Source organism: Melospiza melodia, chromosome 1 (genome assembly GCF_035770615.1).
Source record: "Melospiza melodia melodia isolate bMelMel2 chromosome 1, bMelMel2.pri, whole genome shotgun sequence".
In the NCBI taxonomy this organism is placed as follows: Eukaryota; Metazoa; Chordata; class Aves; order Passeriformes; family Passerellidae; genus Melospiza; species Melospiza melodia.
In genome coordinates this window covers 104,621,310-104,645,184 of record NC_086194.1, presented here as the reverse complement: position 1 = coordinate 104,645,184, position 23,875 = coordinate 104,621,310, and the positions used below count along the sequence as shown (strand labels likewise).

General features: G+C 40.4%; 1 protein-coding gene across 3 annotated transcripts in view; it reads left to right on the top strand.

The window, feature by feature from the left end:
* Window positions 1-23,875, top strand: part of GRB10 (growth factor receptor bound protein 10) — a 144,949-nt gene that overhangs the window by 20,914 nt on the left and 100,160 nt on the right. For all 3 annotated transcript variants that reach the window (XR_010028696.1, XM_063163320.1, XM_063163329.1), the window contains exon 2: window positions 15,335-15,432. Coding sequence is in view for 2 of the 3 variants with exons in the window: in XM_063163320.1 (XP_063019390.1) it covers window positions 15,382-15,432 (51 nt within the window). In the remaining variant the exon portion in view is untranslated. The remainder of the gene's footprint in view (window positions 1-15,334; window positions 15,433-23,875) is intronic.

The following is a 23,875-nucleotide window of genomic DNA, read 5'->3' as shown; positions in this document are numbered from 1 at the left end:
ATTGGCTTGAGTTTGTGGAAATTAAATCAGTTGCCCTTTTTGGCTACCCATTTGCCTGTGATCATGAGATTCTTGTGCTTTGCATGAAGCTCCAGCTCTGATTGAGCACATTATACTGCTGGCAAAACTTGAGTCACCTCCCTGGTTGTCACATTTCAGAGAGCTTAAGGGTATCTTGAAAAGAATGGCTGCTATGGTAATTCTGAAGACTTCTTGTATGGAAAAAAGTTTCTGTGTTTTCCTACCTTTAACTGCTATCCTTTGGCTGGGTGTTAAGGGGGAAACCACTCCTGCAAGCCAGAGCAGCTCAGGTCCTTCTAAGCGTCCCTGGGGATAATGCCCACTTGTGTCTTGTTCATGCAGTGTCATAAACTTTGGGTGCATTTGTGTCATAACTTCTGCAGAAGCTGTAGTGACATTTGCTCATGCCATCTTATTGATTATTCATGTCTGTGTTATCTAGTTCTAGCTAGTTCTTTCGGAAAAGAAGTTTCTTCCTGATTTTTAAGTTCCCTGGATTTACCTTGAACTCATTTCTAAAAGCACATAACATCTTTTGAGCTATGTCCAGATCCTTTAAGTGTGACAGGGTATATACAGCAATTAACAGCTTGGTATTTTGATGTTTTCTTTTTAGAAATCTTGACTGAATTATTTCCATTGTGCAATTTATAACAATTTTTTAATGCTGCTCTTAAGATGTAATGTGTGAGCAGTTATTTAGTATACATGGTGCCTGGTTGGCTTATCTATTTTGACTTTTTTTAATGAGCAAACGTAAAATCTCTTAAGGAACTAAAACCAAAGCAGTCCTTATCTTTTCTTTCTGTCCAGAATCCTTGAAGTTTTGCAGTTGAATCCTCGAATCCTTGCAGTTGAGTTTTGATGTGAGAGGCGGGGGAAAGACTTGATTTCCTGTATTTTGCAGCAGAGCTGGTAGCTGATGCCATTCTGATCTGGTCTTTGGTTTAAGTCTTGTGCCCCAAGTTCACTCTGGGCATTTGCTTGAAGGCACCATAAACAGGAAATTGATCTTCACTATCCTGGCTTCTGGGGCTCCTGCCTTAGATTATAGGGCATGCCTGCATCAGTACATCCAGGGTTTAATTTCTGAACTTGTGTCCCTCCTCTGCATTGCCTGGTCTCAAATTACTGGGACACCAAGTTAACATCTTTGAGTACACTTGGCTGAACAAAGTCAGAGGAATGTCCTTCTTGGTTAGAAAACCTAAATTGTCAAGTTCTGCAGCAAAAAGAAGGATATAAAATTTCCATACCTGAGTAAGAAGTCAGGCAGGCTTCCCACTAGCAAAGGAAAAGACTTGGGAAGCTCTCAGGTATCATTTGCAATGTTTCTAGCACATAATTAAATGCTACTTTCTTGTCCAGTCTGAGAACTTGTTTATGAAACCTAATATTGCCCTGTGAAACTCAACACTTTGCTGCTTAATACTACAGCTTTCGTGGTACTCAGTGAGGTGGACAGGGTGCTTTGTGTATCGGCTGTTTGAGGCGTCGTGAAGGCTGAATCCAGCACTTCCTTCGCTGGCACTTGGAGGCTTCACCAGTCCTGGGGAGGGGCAAGAAATGTCCATCTCAAGGGTCAGCCCTGTAGCACATGCATCCTTAAAAAAAACCAAATAAAACAGCTGAGTCACTTGTTCATTCTTTTTCTTCCATGCTGCTGGCCAATCCCAATACCCTCGTATTTCACGCAGGAGGGAGAAGGCAGACAATACTGTCTTTTATTATTCATACCCTGCAGCTCACTATCTTCTTCACAAAGTATGGGTGGCGTCTGTCTGTCTCCACTTCATGGGAAAGATTAACAACAATTAAGGTCAGCAATTAAGGTTGTGAAAACCTTTGAATAACTGCAACATCTGTTTTATACTAGAATAAATAAAATAAAACTGAAGCTCTAATTGCCAACAGAGTACTTGCTCATATCTGTTTTGTAATTGTGGGCTTGTGAAATTCATGTTGTTAACTGGTCCCTTGCTGGCCAGCTCAGCAGTCAGTGCAAGCTTCCATGCTTTTCCCCAGAGGAAGTGAAGGTGTTGGATGAGAAGTGGGAATTGTGTGTAAAGTGGGGGACTGTGGCAGCGGGGTCAGGTGGTTCCTGAGATGGCTGTGGGATGTTGTCAGCCCCTTGTCTTGGACATAGCAGTTCATCCTCTGAACTGTCCAGTCCATTTCAATGTCAAATAATGCTGTTTTTCCTGCTCTTGACTCTGACTGTTTTTACTCTTACTTTGAGACAGTACAGGGTTGTTGATGGGAAGGTTGCTTTTTCTCAGTTGACTGTTGTTTTTTCCATAAGCTCAAATTTGATGGCAAGAGGGCACCTGAGTGGTCCGAGATGGACATTTTTAGAAGTAGTTAGTAGAAGTAGCCTCAGTGCCTGACTTGCATCAGAAAAAAAATTGCAAATTAAAGAGAATGTCCTGAACTTCAATTAAGACCATTCGCTCACGTAAGGCAATTTTGGTATAAAAGAACATTCCTTGAATGGAACATTGAATGTCTGATGGATGGAGCAGAACATTCCAATTAGAAGGTACCTGTACTGATCATTCAGTCCAACTGTCTGACCACTTCAGGACTGACCAAAGGCCAAAGCATGTTGTTAAGGGCATTGTCCAAGCTCCTCTTAAATACTGCCAGGCTTGGGACATTGACCATTCCTCTAGGAAGCCAGTTCCAGTGTTTGACTACCCTCTTGGTGAAGAAAGTGTTTGTGTGTATCTAGTCTGAAGCTCCCCTGACTCAGCTGTGAGCCATTCCCACACATCCTGTCGCTGGATATCAGGGAGAAGCTTTCCGGTAATGAATGACACACTTGCTTAATTTTGTCTGACTATACGGAGTGATTTCTTAACTTGTCTGCAGTGCAAATGGTCAGCAGTGTTGTGCTTTCCATCCAGAGAATGAAAACTTCAGTGCTGCTCAAGTGCCAGGAGCTGGAGCCTAGTCCTTCTTGGCACTTGTGGCCTCCACAGAAGGAGTTGTGTGTGTTCTGACTTGGCGCAAAAGCAGAGTCATTCTGCGCTTTCCAGTTGTCCTTTTTGGTGAGTTTAAAAGTGGATCTCGTTAGGCATTTAAACCTTAAAAGGTTTAACCTGCCTGAGACAGATCTGTGTTAAAACTTAGGGATCCATCATCAAAGTCTGGTAGAAAATCGGCCACGTCTTTCTGTCCCATAGGCCATGGGAGCGACTCAGGTGCTTGTTTCCTCAATTTTTGTGTGTTCAATATTTGTCCCTCCCCGTGCATTGGTAGTGATTTTCTATAATCCTGCATTTCTTAACTTGAGCTGCAAAGTGTTTTCTAATCAAGTGATGGTACTTGCTGTCATGGGAAAAATTATATTTCTGTAATTCCTGCTTCTTGCTTGTCCCACTGAGACTAACTGGAGTGCTGCGTTAGGCAATGTGTTGTTGCATTTCTGCAGGAGCAGAGTATGAGGGTATGCCTGCAGCTTAAGAGACAAGACTAGGAAGTTCTGCAACTGGGAACTTCTCTGGGAACAGTGGCTATCATCACCTGCCACAGAGAGAAAAGCACTTCTGTATGGAGCAGCCTTCTCAAACCTGACACCTGAGAGGCATCCAGCTTCAATGAACTTCTTCTGTCCTATTTTCTGGAGAGAAACATTTTGGGTTTGTATAATGAGGAGGTTGTCACTTAGTTTAATGGGAGCATCCTCATGAAAACTGTGCTGCTCATTTTAGAATGTTGACTTATACAAGTTCCTGGACTAGGAAAGATGCATAGGCAAAGATGTTGCAGGAAACAAATGTGATAATTTTCAAGACATAGTGCAATTTATCTAAGACCAGTGATGCAATAAAGAGGAGAGGATATTGAGCATTGGTGGCAAATTCTGTGGTACTGCTGTCAGTTTGAAGGAGATGGGGAGTATTACAAGCTAGTGATTGCTGAGATCTGTATGCATCAGAGCATTAGGTAAAGGGAATATTCTCCCTCTTCCAGTGACAGAAAGTAGCATGAAAGCCTGTGGGAGGTATTTGTGTAAAACAGGCAGTTGTGTGAAGCCATCTCTTCATGCAGAGCTGGTTTTTAATAAAATAGTTGCTAATTAGCAAGGCTGAAATGAAAATCGAGACTTTTCTGATGTATCTGTCAAATTGATTGTATTAATGATGAGTGAATGCTTTTATAGATCAAAATACAAAGTAGCAAAAAAATTTGGAATTGTTATTTTATCAATTAAGAGCAGCAATTAGAAATTCAAATTTGTGATATTCACAGAAGCTTTTGCAAGAGAGCTCATCTGCTCCTTTGATAAACATTTTGTTTTATTATACTGCAGTGTATTTTGGGAGAGGGAGAACTTTTTGGAAGAGCGAAGTGTGAATAAAATCTCTGCACCAAACAGTGAAAGAAACTCAGGGAAGGGAACTGAGATTTTTTTATTTTTCATGAGGTTGACTGAGTTCTGCCATGCCATCTTGCATTCTGTGCAGCTGCTGAAGGATCTCTCATCTAGAGTTCATTGAGTTCACAGGCACATGTAAGTGCATGTGTGTAATATGTCTGTATAATACATGCATTATACACACAGGCACTGAGTGAAATTAAACCCTAAACGGTGATGGGAGAAACTGGAGCTTTGTCAGGATTTACTTCTGCAGTACAGAGACCAAAAATCTGGGGGTAGTGAATGGCTGGTCTGGCATAATTGTCAATCTTGTCCAGAGGTGCTGAGAATGTGAAATTTCAGGGCTGTACACTGGGGAGGGATTCCTTTGGCTGTTTTTTTTTCTCCAGATCATGGATGGCTTTGTCTGGACCAGTTTTTTAACTTCATGTTGTTGTCACTGGAAGGAACGAGGTGCTCCAGTGGTGTGCTTCATTGAATTGCGGGGGTTGTAAGTGGCTTCTTGAGCTCATCTCATGCAAGCCCCAGCTTTTTCTCTGACATCCTGACAGCTGCTGTGGAATGAGATGGACTGCACATAGGGAGAGCCTGTTTCTCCTCCCTGACTGATGTGGCAGTGCAGGCGTGTACATTTCTCCTGTATGCATACCACCACCACCACCTCGGGTATGTGACTGCCTTCATATCCTGTGATAGTGTTGTGGTCAGCACCACGCGCAGCCTGGATGTCGATTTGCTTCTGTGGGCAAAGTACTACGGGCCTATGAAACAATGTTGTGTGTGGGGGCACTTACTTGCTGTCTTCTCCCTCCTTTCCAAAACTGCTGCCAGTACCAGTTGGATAATCTTGGAGGTGGGAGAATGCAGTTGGGACCCATGTGTGGGTTCCAGGCTTGGAGCACAGGTGTTTTGTGTGTTGAAGTACATTGGTATACAGGGAAGGCACTTTGACTGCATCTGGATCCTACACCTTTGGAGAGCAAATGTTCCTCTCTGGCAGCTCTGGAGTCTGAAGGTTATCTAGGGATGTTCCTTGTTTAATGCATATCTAGTAAACCTTTAGTGCTGGGGGTATTCAACATTTCATGCCTCTGTTAAACAGCCTCATAAGGCCTGAAACAAGGCCTGATTTCCTTTATGGCACCCTGAAAGTACAGTAGGGAAAAAGCTGTTAATGTAGGTGGCTTGGTGAAATATTCTAGTCAAGTTATTTGGCCTGCTACTCAGCCTTCGATATGTAATCTCTCAGTACTGCCAAAATGCCATTCTAATTAAGCTGACATAGTCTATGAAGCCTGGGTGGTATTACTTCAGTTTTCTTCCCTGTCTTTCCAACACTGCATTTTGAAAGGGTTGGTGGAAGCTGTGACATTTGCAACCTCACCACAGTCTTCATTAAGCTGGGATTTTGGTCACCTTATGACCTTCAGAATCAAAGGAAGAATATCTTATTTCTTCCTCTCTGCAGGTACAAGTTAATAGCAGTAAATAAACGTTCACTAATGCACATGAAACATGTGATCAGCTGGCCAGATTTCAGCTTTTTGTTGAACATATTACCCTATTCTGTAGGTTTATTTTCTGTTTTGTTTACACTTACTTGAAAAAGCTATGCCCTGTTTGTCCCAGGGTGGTATTATATTTGCAAGTAGGTCAGCATACTCGCTTTTGAGATGTCAGCTTGAAATTGTTTTTCAAGGGCTAAAAAACGTAAGAGGGTAAGAAAGACTTTTGCATTGCTGATATCCTTTATTTATTTATTTATAGAAATTCTTAGCCTGTATTCAAGAATAGAGCACCAGTAACATCTTAGTTGTGTTCTGAAAGTCGGCACTGATTGCCTGCTGCTACCCGTAAGCCACCCGTGGATTTGAAGCTTGTGTGTTGCATAATGCCAGCAAATGCATTTGAGATTACAAAATGGTCTCTTTGCTCTAAGAAGAGATTGCTGTGATTTGTTAGTGAGGCAGCGTTAAAGTACACATGGGGTATCTGTGACATCAGTGTCTTAAAACTACAAGCAGTTTTTTTGCAGTTGAGCGAGCTCTGGCACTGCTGGTGCTTCATTGCATAGGAGTGAATGAGTGCAGTCTCCAAACTGGGTACACTTTTTTATGTTCCGGTCAGTCAAGGGTGTACATATTCCTTTAATTTTTGCATATTATCTCCTGCACTTCTTGCACTTCTTTATTATAGCCCTCTTGAATAGACAGGATTTTCTGTTCATCTCAAGAGCAGCACAGTGTTTGTTGGAGCTGCCTCCTTGCACTCTTTGCAACTAGAAGCAGAGTTGGTCGTTGCTTGGGGTTGATGTAGTCCAGAGCTCTCCTGGCTCTGTTGCATTATCACTTACAAGCCCTTCTGTGGTAACCCTTACCCTGCTGTACATGAGAGATAAAAGGGGTTTTCTTGTTTATTTTTGCTACTTGCTGCTGTTACTTACTATGGTGTCCTCATAAGAATTGTTTCAACAGTTGAATTCTTTGGAATAAATAATGTTTGGGAGTAGTTACCACAAAACTACTTGGAGGATGACTTAGCGTGCAGCTGATGCTGGGGAATGCATCTCTGCTCACAGAATGTGGTATTTTTTTTCAGAGGCTAAGCAGAAAGTCTTTCTTTTGAGTGCTTTGACTGTATAAATGAGGTATACTGAGAGTAACCTTCTCACTTAAGTGTACCTTTTACGGTATCTCAAAAAGATACCATCTTAGTGAGTAGCTGGCAGTTTGAATTGAAGTGTCTAAACTTGCCTTCTAGCCTCAACCATTTGTATGTGATGGGACTATGTAAATAAACCAGTGCTTATTCATGAACATAAATCACAGATAACTGTAAAAGCCTCTTTCTGTTTTTCTTAAAAACCCCAAAGCTTGATGTCTATAGAAAGGCTTCTGATAATCCTAGTTAATAACTTCCCAAAAAAATCTTGAACCAAGAGAGCAGCAAGTGATACATGTAAAATTACTGTGTTAACTATCAACATTAAAACCTGTAAATTGTCAACATAAAAACCCTAATGTCTGATGTCATTGGTCCACAATAATGAAGTTTTAAATCCAGGAAAAGTATTTTAACCTACCTGAAAATGCTGGGGAGCAGGAGAGACCCTAAGGAGGGATGTGAATGGTATTGATAGATATCTGCCTGTTGCTTTCTGTGCACTAGTGTGCGTGTTGGTTTTGAAGTCAGCCTGATGGCCAGCCCACTGTAGCTGGCATGGTCTAACAAAAACCTAGAAAGTTCTTTGAGAAGCGACTGTGCCCCCTGCATAAAGATCCAAGGAAAGAAAAATAGGCTGTGGATAATTATGGTGATTGATGAATTCATAATTTGGATGAAACAGGCTTAAAATACTTGAAAAACTGATCAGTAGATCATGTGATAGGAGATTGTCTTTTGATGTTTCTTTTTTTTTTTATATCTTTGTCCTTTGCATCAGCCAGGAGGGGAAAAAGGTTTCTGCATGCTTTGGAAGATTGTCCTCCAAAATGAAGGAATGTTGTAGAGAAATAAGGGAGCAGAAGCTGGGAGCAGGGCATCCTTGCTGCAGATGGCTACTCTATGAATTGAAAAGTCTCTCTATCAAACCTTTGCATATATATTTCAACTATTATTATGCACTCCTCAGCTGTTAGTTTTACAGCCTCCCAGCTTCTGTCTGGAGGCTGTAAAAGTAACAGCTGAGGAGTGCATGCTACTGCCTTGTCACCTTAGTAAAGGCAAGTTGAGTCTGGTAGATCTGTCCAATGGATGTTTATGGACAGGCCTGTAGATTAAGATATGGTTTCAAACAGAATCTGTAATGATCTGACTTTCTTTAAAAAAAAAAAAAAACAAACAAAAAGCAACACTGTGCAGAGGCTGATGAACTTTATTGGTTTAGAAAAATGTCTTGTGTGTAGTTTAGTCTCTGGGCTGGGAGGTCTAGAGCCCTTGGCATTTAAATCCCACCACAGAGCAGAGGGAAGGGCCATTCACACCGGTTGCATGTTAGAAGCATAAAGGCTCAGTAGTGTGCTAAATGCAAAAAGCAATGTTTTGGTAAGTATGCAACAAAGGCAGACTTAAGTTGAGCTGCTTTGAGAAAAACTTTGTATTTTATTTGGAGATCTGTCCGAATGTTTAACTTCTGTGAGATGCCTGGAAAGCATTAATTCTCACGGATGTGCAGTAGCAAAGGTTTGCCAGCTCCTAATAGCAGTAAACAAAGAAAATGAAAGTTCACAGGTTGCCTTAGCCAATGTAATAGTTAGCTGCCACTGGAGAGGGGGTGATGCTGTTCCCTTCCCCTCTTGCTCATGGTCTCCTGAGTGTTCACATTGTGCCAACTGAACTGCCTGTCAGATCTAAGTTTATTGCATTTGCTTCCTTCGCAGAGCAATAACCCAGCAAAACAAATGCGTTAATTAACACAAGCTGAACTCATTAAGGACCATACATGACACAAAAGGGGGAGAAGGAGGGAGTGCCATGAAGCTGCTGGGAGGAAGTGGAGGAAGAAAGCAGAGCAGGGGCTGATGAAGAGAGTGGGATGTCTGTCCTGTTTTTGGCAGTAACGAGCTATTAAATCATCTTGACTGTTGTATAACTTCACTCTAAGTCTTCAGGTTGGATAATAAAAGCTTAAAATAACATAAGGAAATAATTATTTAGACTGCTTTCCCAAAATGATAAAATTTTGGATTCTGTTTTACGAGAAATGTGACTAGATTGGGGTGGGCAGGGAAGGCAAGACAGTGACAACACAGAGAGAATGGAGGCAGCATTTTTTTTATTCTCTGGAGGCAAAGGATGTAGTGAGAAACCATGTGTGCAGAATTGGAGACCACTAGTCATGGCATTGTCAGATAGAGTTCACCTTGGGCTGCCTCACTCGTGTACCTCTCATGTCCCAGTCATGCATCCTTGCACCTTCCCTACCTCTGCATATGGCTTGCTGGTGGCGTTGTCTGCTGAATACTACATGGGTTTTTATTTCAGTTTCTGTCTAATTAGCATTTCATTTAGACTTTGGTACGAGTCTCTGTTTAGTTGCCAAAGTTCCTGCTTCAAAGCTATGGGTTTGAAGCTATTAGGAGACAGAAGAGGATTTTGAGTGATCAAGAAAGACAGAAACTGCAGAGTTTTGTCAATATTTCCAAAGTTTATTATAGGTTTGGGATTTGTTGTTTAGTTTTTTTGATTTTTGGTGTTGTTTTGGTTTGGTTTGTTTTTTTTTATTCATAGTTTTTTTTTCCTTGGTTGTTTTTTTTTGGTGGTTGTTTCTTTTGTCCAGTGTTGTTGGGCTAAACACTGTTTTTTTTTCCTCAGGACCTTATCTTTGCTGTCAGTGAAGGTGTTCTCTCAGGAGGTGAACATGAATTCACAGGCTATGAGTCTTGAGCCCTTTCAAAATTTTAGGCAGATTCAGGAAACCAAAAAATGCTGAACTGCATATATGTTATTTAATTTTATTTGGCAAGGCTCGAAGTGGGATGGCATCAGCTCTTCTGTGCTTCTTCTGAAGTATGTATCTGTTTTGGCTTTCAAAAGCCTGAATTGCCGTTGCCAAGATTCTTCACTTTCTGGCAAAAGTACAATGGCAAATGGCTTCCTTTACAAGGTGTAATATTTAGACTAACAGCTTTGCAATTAAGAATGGCAAAAGAGAATTATATTCCCTTTTTTTATAAGACCAGATTTTTTAGTATGGTTTCGTGGGAGTGTTTGGACGTAACTGAAGTGCTTTTGATTGATGATTTATATTTTGAACAGTGCTTTTCATTTTAGTGCGCAACACTCGCCTGAAATTTCAGCTAGAACAATGCTTTGTTTTCAAAGATGTTCAAAGTATTGCTCTAGTTAGGCAGTTGCTCCATATCATAGACTTGCAAATGACTTTTGGGTATATATGTGTAACAAAATGGATGTGAAGATACCAATTCCTGCAAGGAAAATGGGGAGAAATTGGGAAAGCTGTGGGTATTCTTAAATTTTACCTGCTGCTAATCTCAGTAGGCCATCAGGGTGTTGACGATCATGTCATTACGTCTTGTGGTTGGAGAGTGATTCCATTCTGGAGTGTTTAAGGACGTGTATTGGAGGAAAAAAAACTTGTTTGAAGGGAAACTAGCCAGGTATTGTTTTTTCAGCATGGGCAGACTGGAGAATTTGAGTGTGAGGAGGAACATTCAGAGCTGGGGAGAGAAGCAAGTGTGTGTTTGGACTGAGTGAGTGAGAAACTTGACCACTTGAGAAAGGGGTCAGTAAAATGTTTGAGGGGATGAATTCAGTCCTGCTGACCAAGTAATCCCTTAGGGAGGGTGAGGAGTAGTCTCAGTGTTGTTAATTGACAGTCTCCACCTGAAGCTATCACTAAAAGAGGGAAGATCATGTAGAAATCCTTATGTGTGCTGATTGCTGAAGCCACGATGAAATCTGATGGCAGACTTGTGTGCTGCCAAGGGTGCTTTAGTTTCCTTGGTCCAGCCAGCTCAGGAATCTGATGGCACTTTCTTTTCAGCCCACATAGTCATTCAGGCTTCATTTTTGTGAGAAATTGTCTGGATCTTGCATGCAAAAACACATCTGGGTCTTGCAGTATCAGTGCAGCTGGGGACATTGCTATCTGTCAGGTCTTTCAACTAGGGAAAATTCACTGGCGTGCCTGATGCTGCTTGTATCCAACTTTATTTCCATTGTAACTATGGCAATAGGAGTAGACTGGTAAGAAAGTGTCAGGGTATGGGTTCTCATGCCTGTGTTGCAGAGGGTTGCTCGGTGTATCCATAGAACTGCCTCACCTCATCTTGTAAACCTGTTTGGGTGATGCAGATAAACACCCGTGCATGTGTGTGTATATATATATGTATGTATGTATATATATAATGTATATATGTACACACATGTCTGAAATAAAAACCAGAATGCTTTCCTAGATGGTATGAAGTAGTGGGCAGCCTACAGCCAGGAGAACAGCCAGATAAAGTCTTTGGGATTGCTGTTTGTGTAGACCAAGAAGAGAGGATCTTTTTCTCCCTGGGGCTTTAAGATGTTAAGTGCAGTCCAGCAGTCTTAATTCAGACAGTTCTGAAGGTAAGTTAAAGAAGAATATTTTTAAGACCTTTTTCTGGTTTCTTAGGAAAATCCAGGTTTGGTCTGCAAAACTTCATTCAGTATTGCAGGGAGTAATGCATAGTGATACTTAATGGCTGAGAGAATGAAAGATATACATTAAACAGAGGGAAAGATTTTTAACTTGTATGTAAAACCTGAGATCTTAGATAAAGGACTTCAGGTCAAAATTAAGGCTGTGCTGAAGCTTTTTCCCCTTCCCTCTTTCACAGTAGTTCAGCTATAGAAAGCAGAACATAATAGAAGAAAAATTATGAAATACTTAAAAGGGTATAACATTCAACAAATTTGTTGAGTTACCTTTTATAAAAGAGCATAAATCCAGTTTTCAAGAACTCTGGAGCTTGTCTTGCAACTCTGCCAGGTTAAAATCCTTTTCTTTTTTTTTTTTTTCCTCCTCCTCCTCCTCCTGTTCCTAACTAATCTGCAAGCAATTGCGTTTTAAAAATTATTTTTCTCTTGAATTTAAAGACTTTGACAGATGGCACATGTAGAACCTGGAAAACTTCCTGAATTGGCAGAGTGACCATACCCCTGCCATTTTCCTACCACAGTATCCGTAGGTGCGTAGGCTGTGTCTGCTTCCAGAGTGCTGGGCGAGATACCGTTTCCTCTGCTGGGAATGTGCAGATAACAAGTGATAAATCAGAAAAACATACCTGGTGATGGGCTTAATTTGCAGTTAATAGACAACTTAGTCTGCTGGTTACCAGAGTAATTTGATTGTGACTTAACCCATTCAGAGCAGTGACAATCTCCAGGGTGCATACCTGCAGTGTTTTCCGTGCAGGAGTAATATCAATCTTTTAGATCGTGTGAGTTTGTTTAACACTTTTGAGAGGCTGAGATATCAAAGCTGTGCCTCACAATAGTCTGTTCTTTATTCTGGAGAATGTTATACCAAAAATTAGTCTCGTGACCTTTGAAATGTGGTTTATCTTGATTGTCCTTCTTTCAGGGCCTCTGTCCAAGGCAGAGCTCTGAAGCCAATAAAAGCACAGGAAATCTCCTGGTTCTGATTGTGCACAGGCTGCATTGCTCAATGCTGCATGACAGTTGTTCTCACCAATGAATGTCCTGGGTTTTGTAACGGGGATTGACAACATTGCTTGTTTCCTATTTACAGTCCTTTGGAATTTCCCTCCCTCATCTAAGGCATTTTAGGAAAAGGGCAGTAACGTGGCACTTAAATACCTCTTTGTGATTTGTGCTGTGTAAATTGTGTGCAAAGAACATGTATGTCTGTGTGCAACTACAGTCTCTGACAAGAGGTGACATGCTAAATACCATCTATAAAGACAACAGCACAGGAAAAATTTATTTTTCTTTTTAAGCTAATGAACACATGAATTGGTGTAGAGTTCTGTCCCTATGAAATTTATTACTTGTTGATGTGGTACAAAGGACCTTAAGTCTTAAAGGTGAGCAAAGGGTTTTTGTATTCCTGGGGTAGGACTAGGTTGATAAACTGTTTTTAGACAGATCAAAAGAGATGAGATCTTAAGTCAGTGTTAATGTGTGACTGGCCAGGAATGATACCATCTAGAGATTATTGCTTTCCTCTGTTTCTGCAGCGTTAACAAATGAATACTCAAGAATGTATCAGCAAAGCAAACGGTTCTTGATAAATTATGCAGTCTTGACTCCAACTATTGTTTAAGGTAATTTATGATCTTCCACTGGTGTAATGGGGCTGTGGCATAAACTGCAGCACGCCCTAGAGTAGACAAATTGGTCTGGTATTGTTTCGGAACATATTTCATCTATCTTGCTGTAAGTGGGTTGGAGCCTTTCGCTGAAATGTCAAAGGACCAGTATTTTGATATTCAGTCCTAAATAACCTACCATTAAATTTACAGCAGTTGTGCCTTTTTGTGATGTCTAAATCCTGAAGTGATAATAAACATGAAACTGCAGGGTATATAGCTCAGTTCTTTTCCCTTACCCCTTTATGTTAACTTTCTTTAGTCTTGGTGGGTTTAGAGGCTAATAATACAGATCTCTTTATTGATGCATTTTACCAACTTCATAACAGCTATTTCAGTGGCTTGCTTAATTTCTCCGTAGATGTGCTTATGAGAAAGAAAAAAAAACAGTACTCCCCCAAGTGAAAAGGCTTTTAAGAGCTATTGTTAAATCTGTGCTTAATTCTCCCTGAACAAACTGGGTGATTAAAGTGAAATCTTCAGATCAATCTTTAAAACTGACTGCAAACTTTTAGGTGTGGAGAAGTAGTTACAAGGCAGTAGCCTGCTCTTTATATGTTTAAAGACTAGCAATGGTGCAAGTTGAGTAACATGTCTACAGAGTTAGATGCTTGATGTGGCTTCCTCCCCCCCCACTTTGAATCCTGTAAGATTTTGGGGTTAATTATTTTTTTCCATAGTGTTTGGTTACCTAGAGTAAATAACCGGATTTGTGCATATTTGGTTAAATGCATTTTCAGACTTGCTATTGCCAAAACCAGTTTCCTCCTGGGGTACTTGGCTGTATGAATTGATCACTGCAGAAACCCAGTAACTACTTCCTGGAAAGAAATTCCCAGGAGTTTGCCTGCCTTACTGATAGAGGAGGAGGCTGCCGTACCTCAGCCAAACTCATCCTGGACCTGAGCAAAATAAAGCTTCCTTGATGAGTGCATGGTTTGTGGGCCTTAGGCGGGAAAGCATCCAGGAACAGTTTGTCCAAGATGTTTTTTTACCCTTGTCCCTCACTTAACTGTCCCATAAATTTTGCTGACAGCTTTGGTTTGGTGACAGGTCGTGCTTAGCAGAGAGCAGTGGGTAGACTGTTTAAAACTTGGGCTTTTGTTTTGAACACATACTTGATAATTAACAGCAAGCCAGACAGGAGCTTGCTTTCATGGTAGAAGTAAAAGTTGTGACTGTGCTTTGCAGCCTGCGTTCTCTTCCCCGGTCATGCCTTTTTCATCTACTTGGAGGTGGCATCACTTGTCTTACACTGCAGGGGTGTGTCCACCCCTGCAGGTAGGAAGAAATGCTGGAGTGGGAAATAGTGCTTTATTTATTTGCTTATTTATTTAGATTTAGTTTTTGTTTCCTTTTTGTGAGGCAGTTATAATAACTGTCTTGACATTGTCTTACCCTCTTATTTTTAGTTCTTTAGCCTTATGTACCTCTAAAGGTTTGCAGACTTCTTTTCAAGCTCTATTTGATCACAAAGTGGTGCTTTAAAGGATACACAACTCACCTTGCAAAGCTGCTGCTAGTAATGACTCAGAAGAACAAGTGCAAGACCTGAATGAATTTGTGTGTGACAGTCTGTTTGATATATTGTGTGAGAATAAAACCACGGGGGAAAAGGCTGTCAGGAAAGGGTAAAGGTTAGGAGCTGTGTAGCCAGGCTTTGAAGGCTGATGCTGCATAATGATCTCGGTGATCTTATGGGGTTTTTTCAACTTAAATGATTCTGTGATAAGTGACTGTCATCTTAATTAACTCAGAGATTTCAGTTTTCTTTCCTCAATTGAAAACATAGCCTCAGGTGGTGAGAGCCAGTTTTTAAATGGCTGGGGTTTTGCTGTGAAGGGAGGCCTTCATTTTTGCCTAAACAGTGGAAATGAAGCAGGAGCCACACAACCTGAGAAGTTATGTTGGGTTTTTAAATGAAATATCAAATTGAATGTGTTTGCTAGGCTACAGGCAGCAAATGTGCACATTTTCTGCTTCAAGTTGATGCAAATCCTCATCACCTCATCTTGATCTTCTCGGTCTCTCTCCTCCAACTGTTTTCAATAATAAGTTGATGAAATGTCTTCAGTATGGTTTCTGACAGTTTGTTTGTACTCTGCAGGTCCTGGGAAGCAGTAGATGTAATTTGAAGAAAATTTGAAGGAACAAATGGCTTTAGCTGGCTGCCCAGACTCCTTTTTACATCTTCCTTATCGGATAGTAAGTTGTGAAATTGCATGTTCGTGTCAGCTTGTAGCATCATATTGCTGCGTGCCGGTGATTGATTGTGCATTCAAACTTTTCATCAAACTGCTAATAGCTGTCTGGCAATTCTCTGGGTTTTGCTAACATTTTGGAAACAGAGCCTCTGTTACCATCCTGTATTCAAGTTCTGCTGCTGAAAAGACTGTGTCATTAATATATACAGATTTGATATTTGTCTTTAAAATATCCATTTCCTAACTGGGAGAAGGCACTTGTTTCCAAAGAAAAGGTGGCAAGCTACAACCCCAGTGAAATGCCTTGCATCAAAATGTATCAGTTTGCAGAATGCTGTATTTGTAGGAACAAAGGCAGAGATTTTTACACTTGGTTAGATCCTATGTTTTTGAGTCATTGTGCTGTATCTAAGCAGCCAATATGGCATATTACAAAGAGTATATTTTAAAAACCCTCAGCTAAATTCAAAGGTACTTGACAAAAATGCATGTAAAAGTTCTCTTTTTTCCCCTGGGCAGTTTTAGTTGTCTTAATGCTTGCTTTGTATTTTTTATGAAACTGCAAATTGCTAGTTTGGATGTGATCTTTTCTTTGCACTTTTTATCTTCTGTTTTCATAATATGATTACTGCCCTGAGGATTCAGTTATGATTTTAGACCCTGCAGATACACAAATAATTAAACAGTGTCATGTGACATTAAAACCTTTTCCTTTTGTCCCAAGAGAAACATTGCTAGTAGTGATTACTACAGTCATGCTACTCATTTGGAAGAAAAGCAAAAAAAACAGACAAAAACAACGTTTCCAAAAAATCTCTTTAAGATTAGTATTCGCGCATGTTGTGTAATATGTCAATTTACAATTTTTTTTCCCCAACAGGAAACCTCTAATTAGTTAAAAGTCTAATGTTAGTATATGCTGAGTTGTCAGCTGAATGTACCTGAATGCTTTTCCCGATAGCAGGAAAAGCATAACAGTTCTTTTATAGCTTCTTTTGCAGCTATAAAAATAGACTGGACTTTGAGAAATTGGATGTCCTGAAAATCTGTTACTCTACTTGGATCTATGAGTTTAAAAGAATATGTGAATAGATGTGCCTGGACTTCATAATTTTGATGCACTGTGAAATTATGCTTCCAATTCATTTAAAGCATCATCTGAGTCATGATGTGAAGCTGAGGGAAAGGAGAGCTATGTAAGAGAAACTTGACATTCTAGGCAGTCATTTTTGAGCTGCAAATTCTTCAACTGAGTGTCAATCTCTCTTGTGAAAACAGTGTCTTTAGTGGTTCATAGGAAGCAAAAATGTGAATTTTTGTTGGTACTCCCTTTTCTCTGACAAGCCCTGTAGATAATCTGCTTTAGTCTGGGGCAGTCAGCAGACTGGAAATTCAGAGCAACATGGGGTGACTTAAGATGGTGGGAAAGTGACTCAGTTATTTTTGGTCAAAGCTTACTGTGTATTAACTACCCTGAGTGCTTATAACCAGTTTGAAGACTAGCTCTGGAAGCCCATTCACAACTACTGTGCCTTCTGTCAGAACTGAAGTTTGCATTAAAAAAATCCTGAACATCTGTTTTTCCACCCCTACTAAATCTGACTTAGGAGCTTTCATCAACTTGTCTTTCAAATTTGGCTGCAGTGAAAGCATTTTGTTGGTAAAGGGCTGAAAGAAGGTTAAACTAAATATGCTCTAGATTAGAGTGTAAAGAAGTATTCTATTTTTTCAGCACATTTTCTTACTTAATGTGAATGAGAAGCTATGAAGGACAGCTCCAGAGATCCCAAGGTTGGGACCTTAATGCTGTAAATTCAGTATTAGAATAAATTGACACATTGGAGGTTGGGATTATATTCAAGGCAAGAAAAATGAGAACCTGGGTAAGTAATTATGCCCTACAGAATATCCTTTAGAATGTCTTGCTGCCAATCCACCTTTTCTTATTTTTTAAAATATTTTTAGAGAGATGGCAAAGTATAGATCTCTGGCTTTCTTACTGGGGTCTTTGTTTGCAAGGCTTGCTGCTTTCAGAACCTCCCAGGTCTTGTTTAAGAGCTTTTTTTTTTTCCTTCTTTTAACTTTCTCAGGGGTTTGCACATAAACCAGTCACACTGAGTGCGTTCTCCTAGAAACAATCTCCAGCTCAGTTAAAAAAAAAATTAAAAAAAATCAATACTATCTTTCAGTGGCTTTCAGGAGTCCTTTCCAGATTCTTGAACTCTTCAATAAAAATCCAGCAGTGAGAATTGGCAGTATTTGTCTTCTATTCCTGGAAATTCAGAACATAGTCCCAGAATTTCTCAGAAAAAATGGGATGATTTACTGTGTTTCCGTTCTTTTGCAATCTGTAGTCACAACAGTATTTATGTGCAGTGACTTGAACTCTTGGGGAATATTTAGTTCTTTAACCCTTTGCTTTGATTGTACAAGTCTCAGTGACATAAATAACAAAAAAACCCCAGTTTTTTTTCTCAGTTTATGAAGATATAATTTTGGGCATACAGGAATGCTCTGTTTGTCTTCCACCTTCTGCCTTCTGTTTGTTTTCTCATGACCAAGATGCAGGTATGACTTCAGTAATAATTAATGTAGTTTGGTTTTACTGAGCTGAATTCTTATTTGAGAAATAACTTGTAACTTGGTACAAAATGGACTACAAGCACTTGGCCACAAAGTAGGGAGAAAATGGGAATTGCTTTCTCTTACGTGTACAGAGCTGTGGATTTCAGGATTGCTAATAATCCTCTTGATCAGATAAGAGTGCAAAATAGTGCACATCATACTTGAAAAGCTTTGCGCACTTCAAGAGTAGGAAATAAATACATAAGAGAATTAATCAGAGACTAGCTACTGTAATGAAAGCCTCTTTCAGTGAATTCAGATTTGTGGATGGGGAGATGATTTGCTGCCAATACTAGAACTACAATAGCAACATTGCTCTGCCTTGGTCTGGAGGAGCAGTTAGGCAGAGGTCCTCCAGGTTTTAGTATGGCAGCTTTGATCCTTATTTTTAATAAAATGATACAGTAAGTTAGAAGACACCTTTGGAGGTCATCTGATCAAAGTCCATGGCATATTGTTTTCCTGGAGTGCTTCATCTTAGTGAGTGTGGTTTTTTGGGTAACTTGCTTTTTTTATTTTCAGAGATGGCTTGCTTAGATTGTGCAGTTAGAAAAGAGGAGGTTTGTCTCTTAGTGAAAGGGGAAGAAAAAAACCCTTTTGATTTGAATAAGTCTCTAATTTAATTAGAGAATTACCTTGATGGATGCAATAATCCTCACCCTTTTGACATCCAGATGCCTTCTATATGACTCAGTCTCTCTGCCTCTTTGGTATTGAACAGTCTGTTATTTGGTGTTAATTTAGGTATACATGCTGCAGTCCGTGTTTGTGTGCATAAAATCTTTTTTATTGTTAAAAAACTTGCATGAAAAACATTTGTTTGCAGAATTTGTCTCCAAGTGGGCTTGGAGAGGGCTGCTGAAACCTGAGTTTTGGTTCTTATTGTCTGCCTGACACTGTTTGAATATCTTGACAATTGTTGATCGATTCTTTGGAGATGTCACTTGCCATTTGTGGTAAGAAAGGCACCAGGCCAAAATGGTTCTGGTCATTCCTCTCCTCAGCTGGGCAGGGAGAAGAAAACATAATAAAAGGCTTATGGGATGGGGTAAGGGCAGGGAGAAATCACTCACTGGGTACCATCATAGGCAAAACAGATTGTCTGGGGGAAATTAGTTTAATATATTACCAATCACATCAGAGTAAAGTAATGAGAAATAGAGATAAATTTTAAAAGCACATTCCCCCCCCCCGTCCTTCTTCCCACGTTCTACTTCACTCCCAGTTTGCTCTCTCTCCTCCCTTCCAGTGATGCAGTGGGATGGGGAATGGGGTTTGCAGTCAGTTCATTGTCTCTGACAGTCTTTCCTCCTCAGGGGGAGGACTACTCATACTCTTCCCTTGCTCCAGTGTGGGGCCCTTCCCAGGGAGAGAGATTGCCATGAGCTTCTCCAGTGTGGTTCCTTCCCACATGAGCATAAATCCCTTCCAAGGGATGCAGTCCTTCCATAACAGGCTGCTGTGCCTTGTGGGGTGACAGGGCATAACCTGCTCTAGTGTGAGCTCTTCTCTCTCTCTGTGGGTGCCCAGGTGAGCAGGTCCAGCAGCCTGCTCCAGTGTGGGCTTCCCACAGTGTCACAGCCTCACTTGTGCATCTGCATGCTCCAGCACAGAGCCCTGGATGGGCTGTAGGTGCATCTCTGGCTCCCCTGTGGGACTCCATGGGCTGCAGGGACACTGCTGCTTCGCCATGGTCTGCACCACGGGCTGCAGGGAAACCTCAGCTCCAGTGCCTGGAGCACCTCCTGCCCCTCCTTCTTCACTGACCCTGGTTTCTGCAGAGCTGCTTCTCTCCATATGCGCGCTCTTCTCTTCCTCTGCAACTTGTCATGGTTTAGGAATGGTACTCCTTGATTTAGTTCTCCCACTGAGGCTCTCCAGATCACACTGTTGCTGGGTTGCTTCCCCAGCCCTACCACTGGGGGTGGCCAGAGAGGAGAATTGGAGGCACAGAAGGCAAAGATAACAGGTTAAGATGAGAACAGTTTACTGGGAACAGCCATGAGATAAGAAAAGGAACAGCAACAATATTGACAACAAAAGTGTTTATTAGAGAGTGATTTCACATGCAGGACGCTCTGGGAACCTGACCAGTGCCAGGCTTGCTCATCAGGAAGGAACCCCTTCTCAGAATGCCCCTTCTCTGACCCCGGGCAATGAGGTGAGGTGGTGTAGAATAACCTCCCTGTATTAGCAATGCCACCTCCCAGCTACTCCAGACATTAACCCTGTCTTGGTCAGAACAGGACACAATTGAGCATATTTTTTTTTTGTTTTTTGTTTTTTTCTTCACAGAAGCCAACCTGGTCCCTCTCCCCACTCCCAAAGCCTTCTCTTGCAAACCCAATACACGATTTTCAAGATTCAAAACAAATGGTGGCTTAATTTACTCTTATTAGGCTTAAAAGTGCAAGGATTCTGCTTCCATAAAATTTAAAATTAATCCTGGAGTTTGGTTTTTTCACCCTAAGAGGGCAATATGGAAGGACCAGAGTGCACAAGCAGGCTTTCAAAGTCCTTGGGCATAGCTGAGTGAAAAAACACCAGATGCATTATTACATTGCATCATTCTTCTACATATTGCCTAAAGAAAAGCTGAAATGTTGCTACTGCCAATGCAGAAAGTCATCAGATTTGTGAAATATGGTGTCAGTCAACAGATCTTTTATTGACGATACTCTTGTTTTAACAGTTTACATGGATGTGGTGTAGAGGGTTGACGGACTGGAGCAGACAAAGTACAAAGCAGCGCGAACATTAGTGAATGTTTTTACAAGACATGTTGTTGCCTCCAATATGAAGTTATGAAATCTGTCTCCCTGAGTGCAGACTGCAAATGTTTTTTACAGATAGAGTTGATGCTGCTTGTTAGTTTTCATTGAAGACCAACTGAAGCTAGATTTCTAGCTTTTATTTTTCTTGGAAAGAAGTCTATTTAAAAAATTGCCCTGAAACCAGTTGTTTTCATTAACATCGAAATAGGAATGTGGTGCTTACCACACTCCACTCGAAGAGAAGTGGAAGTGTACTTGCCACCATTATGGTGTATCATCAGAATACTTTATATGAAACAAAATAGCATCAAAGAAGTTTGTATCTTGCACTAAGCTTCTATACAATTGATTACAGTTTCCCTTCTGACAAGAAATAGTAATCAATCTTTTTGTTTGTTTGTTTTTTGATGTACTAGTTTACCTTTCTACATTTCCAGTCACAAGTATGTACCTTACTGTTTGCACTTCTGCTTTTGTATTTTGATTTACAGAAGTTGGTTGGCAAAACATGAAGTCTTTTTTTGAAGGTGAATGCAAGCAAGAAATTTCAAGTTGCTCAGTCCACATTTTCCAATTACATGAATTTTTTCAACCCATCAAGAGAAAAGACTCAAAACACTCTAGTGGTCAATCATACATTTGCTGCTTGCATGACTACTACCATTGGTCAGGATAGACCAAATTGAAACACAGATGTTGCAAATCAAGTGAGGAAATAAAGTAAAGAAGTTTAATTTTGCACCTTCCTGTTAATGATCTCATGCTTAAACACTAGCTTGACCCTGTCGTTAAATTCAAGCAGTCTCTTGATTCAGCTCTGGTTTTCATTCATGTTTAAACCTATGATTTGTTACTTTTATACTTGGGAGAAAGTTGAGGGTGGATCTTAGGAATGTGTATAAATACCTGAAATGTTGTAAAGAGAATGGAGCCAGGCTTCTTTCCCTGACCAGAGCCAGTGGACATGATCTGAAACACAGGAGGTTCTCCCTTGATATTGGACAGTGCTCTTTCACTGTGAGAGTGACTGAGCACTGGCAGAGGGGGTGAAATCTCCATTCTTGGAGATTGTCCAAAGCCACCCAGACATGATCTCAGGCACTGGCTGTAGGTGGCCCTGCCTGAGCAGGGGATTGGACCAGGTGACACCCAGAGGTCTCTTCCAACCCCAATCAATCGATGATATCATGGAAATCAAAAGCAGTGGGTCTCTTTAGGTTCTGACTTCTATGCGGCCTTTAAGATGGTACTTCAAGACTGGAAACATACCCACATTGATAAGAACAGAGTATTTTCTGCTGTTCTCTCACAAAACTTTACGAGAACATTCTGAAGCAATGGTAACAATCAGTTTAGCAGACTATAGCACCAAACAAAATCCTGCATATTTTTTCATGAGTTGGATCTTTTCCAAATGAGTAAATATTTAACAAGCTGTTTACCAACTGGTTATTTTGGAGAAGTACCAGTATGAGTTTTTTCATATTAATAACAGCTCTGATTTAACAGAAGAGAGTTGATGTACCAGTCCTAAGACAGCTTCACACTTCAAATGCCTGCATAAATATAAAAAGATAGTAACCTGAAATACAAAGGAATGGAAGCTTTTTTTTTTTTAAGTGCATTGAATATAACCAACTGGAATTACATTACTGATAGTTGAGGGCATCTGCTTTTAATGAACCTTCCTCACACAGATGTTCTGTGTTCTAAATATGAGTAAACAGTAACCAGTGGAGAAGGTTATTTTGTTTTTTAAGCGGAAGATAATATTGCTGTGTACTTGGAGCTGTCACTTTTCAAGAAAGCACTGTGGCTCACATAGTTCTTAGTGTTGTTGTCCATGCCAGTTGGCTCAGAGAGATCTCCTCTATCCTTGGAAAAGACCAGTGATACAATGTTGCCTTATATTTAAGTATTTCCAGGAAATATATCTAGATACAGAACTTGCATAAAGTTGTGCCCAGGACATTTTCTTGTGTTACATAGTCTAAGGAGAATCTGTTTGATCGAAGGAAGGACAATATTTCATAAGCACTTACTTATATAATTTTTTAAGTTAAAAAAGAAGGGAGGAAAAAACTCCTTCAAACTACCAGCCCAGATCCTGTGATTCTGAATGAAGCTGTTTCTGTGAACAAATCTAAGAGAATTTTCCTGTTTCTAGAGAGAAACTGTGGGTACAGTTTCCAGACTTTTTTGTTCATGTGATGCCTCGTGGCAGAGACCTCCTTGTTTCTACACTTGCAGACTTTCTACTCCAAACTGAAGCTGCTGATTTAAGGAAGAATGGAGAGCCTGAACTCACTGTAGCCATGGTGTGGTGAAGGTGCCATTTACTCTGTAAAGCTAGGAATAAACATATCAGGTCAAGCTAGTACTAGCTATGACTGAAAACAGTCTTTGCCTGCTCTTTTTGCAACACCTAAGAACTTTCTTTTCCATTCCTAATATAACGTAATCTGGAGTGGTCTTTTTAAAAAGTTATTCATGGGTTCCCACAAAACCCTGCCACTTTTTGTGGTCTTTAATTTCTAGTGTTGTAGGTATGTTCCCTTTGTGGAGAGGTGGGATGGAAAGTGCTGCACAGAGCAAGGACTTGTACAGCTGACTTTGCTTTTTCAGGATGGAATTTTACCAAATTGATCAGCTTTCAGGAATCCTTCATGAACAAGGGGCTAGATTATTGGTATTAATGGCCTTTTATGCTAGATAGTATTGATATTTTAATCCAAGGCATTAAGATACAGAGTTTTTATTTCTGGTTTTGAAAGAACAGTGAGCAATCAAAGGTAGAACACAAATGCCCAGCAAAGCTCTCAGGCTTTACTGCTATTTTAAGATAGTTTTGGCCTGTGTGCTGGTACGGCCAGTGTGCATATTTGAAATTCTAGCCTCTACAATGAAAAGACAAGCCCTCGGAAACAGCCAGTGGTTTTGGAGCATGCTGGTCCTTTGCAAGCTGAATGTTAAACAATGACTTAAGACTCCACTATACACTGGCTGTAGCTCTTGGTGTCTTACACATTGGCTCCATTTTTTGAC